Raw genomic sequence first — 5,332 nt, 5'->3', positions numbered from 1 at the left:
AGTCAAGGAATGGTTTAAAAAAAAGATCGAGTACAGCCCGATTCGTTATGCTGTTTGAGTTTCATGAAGAGGTATACACGTTAAACGAATATGTATGTTGGAGTCAATCGAAGAAGATAAAGTAGATACATCACAGGTGAGACCCAGAAAAATTTTCAGGAATTGTTCAACATTTCTTCCATACGATTTACAGTTACTGACATCATAGACTTGAAAACACAAGCGAGAATAACATTGAAATTGTTGAAAAGTATCTCCAATAGTTTCAGTCAAACAATAAATGGAGAAAGTTTCTGCATACTCTGGGTCTATTTATTGTTTACTACTTTCTGGTTTAACGTAATATGCACAACAATAGACGTTGGATTGCTGAGAAACATCACCGGTGAAAGAGATTGCACCACCATAGGACTGAAGAAACTTTTTGAAAAGTTCAAAAGAAAAACTAGAAAAGAACGTCTGTGTTTGCTTCGTTGAGAGAAGATTATACAAGCCTGCTGCAGCGTATGTTGTATTTACAAAGCTCAATTTTGTCGCTCGAATATGAAATGGATTGGAAAAAAGGGCTATAGAGAAACGATAGTGTTGGATTGTAGGCTCAAGACTATGGAAGAGATTAAACTTGGGAGTATGAGTTGACTTTTACAAGGAGATGAAGCGTTTTGACTTTTAGAAGACGAGAAAACTCTGTGCAAAAATGAGCGAGTGAAACAAAATGTATAAAGCTATATATTTATGGGAAAGTGGAAAAGGTACAAAAAAATATGAACAACGTCATTCGAGTCAAAGTTGGTGTCTCACTCTTTGTTCCACTTTTTACAAGACTGTTCTTCAAGGAAGCTTTTTCAAATGTAGCAATATATCGAGATAGACGGTTGAAATGATCCATGAGATGGTGATAGATAAAACTTTCATTTATTGAACGATTAGTTTTATTGTATGGAGTTTTCCAAAACAAGCTCAAGTGTTATTTTTCCATTTTCGCACTATTTTATGTATGGTTCTACATTTTTATGAACAGAGAAACACTAGGTGTCATTCTTTTTTTTGCAAATTTTCCTTCGATAAATGCTATCTCTGTTTTGTCTCGAAAATTCAATTTTAAGTTCAATTGTTTCCTGTTGGAATTTGTTTCAAATACCTACTTGAAGGTACTTATTTGTATGCCTTAACAAAGAAAACGATTTTATGAACTTTGACAAAGTCAACGTATACTTTTTCATGTCCTTGGAGATCCTCTGATACTGTTTTATAACTTTGTGTCTATTGTAAATTTCAGTCTCGTACAACTGCGAAATAGTTTAGACTTTGGAATTTAAAAGGTAAAATGGTTTTTTGTTTCCGTGAAAGAAATAAGAAAACGTTACAAAATTTGGAAAGGGTTTGATTGTCGAACAGTAGTCATTTTGAGGTGTTGTATATTTGATATGGACTTTTTTCAACTGACTAGCAGTCCTTTGGTAATTGGCAATAGGATAAGAAGCACCTTCATTATTGTTTCGCTTAAAGTTGCCAAGGATCTTACTTTACCTCACTCTGGATACAAGGATTCTAATAAATATCTTTCAGTAGGCTTTTCATAAATGAAAACTACGTAAAGTTACATCCCATCCATTTATTCATAAAGCTTTCTGTTTACTACTCGCATATTCTTATTCTTTTGAGAATGGACTGGTCCATACATTTCACGAATTCTTTGTTCACTGGCTTTTACTCAGTTGACCAACATTGCCAATTGTTTTTCAGATTTCATTGTCTTTTTCTTTTCGTAGAGACTCCGAAATTTGTTGTTCCGACTACCTTTCCGTTTGACTCGAAAATATTTAGAGTGTTTTCAACAACTGCAAAGCTATTAGATATACATCCTATCATCAATGACTCAATTTTTGTTTCTTTTAAACTCAACAACGAGGTGTCAAGACTTATCGCTCTAAACACACATATATATACATTTATGTATATATATATATGTATATATATTAAAGCAATCAAGTACCATGTGACCAAAAAGGAGAGAGAGCAGGTTTACTTTGTAGCTCTTTGAAACTATCCAAGGAAACCAAGGTATAAAGAAAGGGAGAAAGCAGTAGACTTGACAGTCCATACTGAGAAGAGAAAGAAAGCATTTACCAAAGTGTGTACACTCAAGTTTGTCAATTTTCTTCGACACCAAGGTCAGATGGAAACTGCTCTACGAACGAACGAAGAAAACCTGGTCAACTTGCACTTGGAAGAGATTGTTCCAGATGATCAAACGAAATGACTTTGATGGTGTGAAGCTAGTTATTTTAAGAAGCACGAACAATTCATATAAAACAGTACAGTTTATGTGGATTGCCAGACACAAGACTAAAGAATTGTAGTACACTATCAATTCGTTAATTTATTACTCTTTTCTTTTTTCAGCAAATAGAAAGACAAAAGAGTATTTTTTATGATGATTGAGAAACGAACTGATAACTTGTTTTGTAGTATGGAACCTCAGATTGGTAAGAAGTTGGTAAAACGATCTCACTCTCGCAGACTTTCACATCAAGCCGATGTAAGAATGCACTTTAGACAAGTTGCTGATTTGTGAATCAAAGACAAGTTTTAACTATTGAAGAAGACTTATACAAGGCAAGTGACATAAATAGGAATAAGTTCATTGTGTATTCTCAAGTTGAATATGGCTTGAATAGTGTTACTAGAATGACATGGGTTGTTTGAACTACCGTATATTGTCTGTCCATTTTTCATAAGTCTTTTCTTTCCATCAAGTTGTTTTATACTAGCACACGAAAACTATCCCATATGTAAGTGGAGTTATTCATATCTTAGACTTTGTTTCATTTTGTATTTATATGTCGTCGATAGTCTCTTTAGTAGCAAATGCAGAATGATCATATGGATTTATTAGAAGAGTTTACTCAAGTAGGTTTGACCAACAAAATACCAACTAGTACTAGTAGTCTTTTATCTTAACGCATAAAGGATAACGTAGTTGATAGTTTGCTTGGCAAGAATCATAATGAGAGAAAATCCCTACATTCTTTCCCTGATAGTTGTAAATTGCTTTTAATAGTAAACAGATCGTTGACCGAAACTCGTTTGAATCCATTGTTTGCAGTATTGACCCACTGTTGAATCATATTGGTATACTGTAAAATGAAGATTTTGATTTTGCTATTGGGTCTGATTCTGCATAATATGATGAGTACCAGTATACAAAACAGACTTTTTAGTGATTTTTTCTGCTAATGGGAAAGATGGGCAATTTGAAAAGAGAGGCCGATTGAAAATGGGCCTGTGCAATTTTGATTAGAAAATTGCCATTATGGGTGTGGGGTGGGAAAGAATGGGTAAATTGGGAATGGGAGAAAGTGTGGAAATTGCCATGGGGGAAAATGGGTGGGGGGAAAGGGTCCAATTGGGGCCAACCTCAAGGTGATCGTGATTTGAAATTGCCATTGTGGTGGGCTGGGAAAGAATGGGTAAATTGGAAATGGGAGGGGGAAATTGCGATGGGGGAAAATGGGTGGGGAAATTGCCAAGGGGAAAATGGGTGGGGAAGAATGGGCCAATTTGGGCCAACCCCAAGGTGATCGTGATTTGAAATTGCCGTTGTGGGTAGGTGGGCCGATTTGGGCCATTTGGAGATGTGATGGTGATTTGCGATTGGGGTAACTGGGTGGGGAAAGGGGCCAATTTGGGCCAACCAGAAAGGTGATCGTGATTTGAAATTGCCATTGTGGTGTTGCTGGGAAAGAATGGTTAATTGGAAATGGGGGCATTTGAAATTGAGGACAGTGTGCAAAGAGGACTGAGTGTGAATTGAAAATCTTGGGAGAATCCATCCATACAGGAATGGTGTTTGAAAAATTCCAATTCGAAAAGCAAAAGATTGAAGTTTGAACTTTAGTTATATTTTATGAGATGGTAATAGTAGAAAGTTCAATTACATGCTGTTCATATACTGTTTCCATGCTTTCATAATGCACTTTCACTCTAAAATAATCTTCTTATTAAGTTTTTAAAGAAAATATAATAACAATTTAATGTAGTTAATTGAAACATTGAAAACATTGTTAAAAAATTAAATCTTTGACTTAATTTTTTACTGTTACAATTAAATGTTGAAAGTAAATATTATATAATCACAAAAAACTCAACAAAGCAAAAAAGAATTAATTTTAAAGAGAGTATATTTATACAGTATCCATTTTATTGACAAAAATAAATAATTTTTAGTTTAGTTTGACAATATTTACTAAAAAGACAGACAATAAAAATAATGATAATAAGTAAAATTTGATAGCAACCTTGACATGCTATACTACAGACACGCCATAAACGCAAGGATTATTTTTTTAAAAAATTAATAACATCAAAAGTGACAGCTAACCTATAAAAAAAGAGGACATAGTCGTAGTATGTATAGAAAGAAAAGTTTTTTATTCAAAGAAATAGACATATTGAAAAGGATCAAGTAGAAGGTTCAAAAAAAAAGTAACTGGAAAAAACAAAGAATTGCATCTGGTAAATTGTCATTTGATGAGAGAATATGTATGGGTGAATGAAATGGTCAATTGCAGGTAAAAAATGATAGGGCAACTTTGGTTTAAAAATTGTCTTGGGGAAGTGTTGATGTAGGAAAGAAGGGGCAAATTAATTGGAGAGAGGGTTGGGAGCAATTGTAAATTAGAAATTGGCATGGGGGAAAATGAGTGGGGGAAGGATTGGGGCCAATTGAGAAGAGAGGGGTCAACTCGAAATGTGGATGGGCAATTGTGATTTTGAAATTGCCATGGGGGGAAAATGAGTGGGAGGGGAGGAAGGATTGGGGGCCAATTTGGAAGAAAGGGGGGCCAACCCAACAGCGATTTAGATTTGGGATTTATCATTATGAGTGGTGGGGGAACAATAAATAATTGGAAATGGGAAGGGGTATTGAAAACTTTCAGGGCAGTGTCTGAAAAGGACAGAGTAATTTTAATTGAGGAAATTAAGAAAATACAAGAAGAGTGTTAGAGGGATTCAAATTTTAAAAGTAGAAGATAAAAAGTTGACCTTCAATTATATTTTGTGAGATGGAGGTAGTAGTAAGATTGACGACATACTGTTCACGCAATATTTCTATATTTTCATAGTCGAACCTCAGTCAAAAATAATCTTTTTTAAACTTAATAAAACTATGCTAACAAAATACTATAGTTAAAGCATTGAAAAAATAAAAAAATTTATTACCGCCTTGATTTTCAACGCTTATATGTCAATGGTTCAAAGTAAATTCTATTTCGACACAATAAATTGAATAAAGTAAAAAAAATTTACTAAAAAAAAATAATAAAGT

The 5,332-nt window shown here is 34.0% G+C and overlaps 1 protein-coding gene across 1 annotated transcript; it reads right to left on the bottom strand.

The window, feature by feature from the left end:
• Nucleotides 1-3,275: 3,275 nt before the first annotated feature.
• Gasu_63490 (uncharacterized protein) lies at nucleotides 3,276-3,756 on the bottom strand. Its single transcript, XM_005702457.1, has one exon. It carries the CDS (start codon nucleotides 3,727-3,729, stop codon nucleotides 3,301-3,303), a length of 429 nt encoding a protein of 142 aa, XP_005702514.1. The 5' UTR covers nucleotides 3,730-3,756; the 3' UTR covers nucleotides 3,276-3,300.
• Between the last annotated feature and the right edge of the window lie 1,576 nt (nucleotides 3,757-5,332).

This window comes from Galdieria sulphuraria (genome assembly GCF_000341285.1).
Source record: "Galdieria sulphuraria unplaced genomic scaffold scaf_176, whole genome shotgun sequence".
In the NCBI taxonomy this organism is placed as follows: domain Eukaryota; phylum Rhodophyta; class Bangiophyceae; order Galdieriales; family Galdieriaceae; genus Galdieria; species Galdieria sulphuraria.
This window is presented reverse-complemented; position numbering and strand designations above follow the sequence as displayed.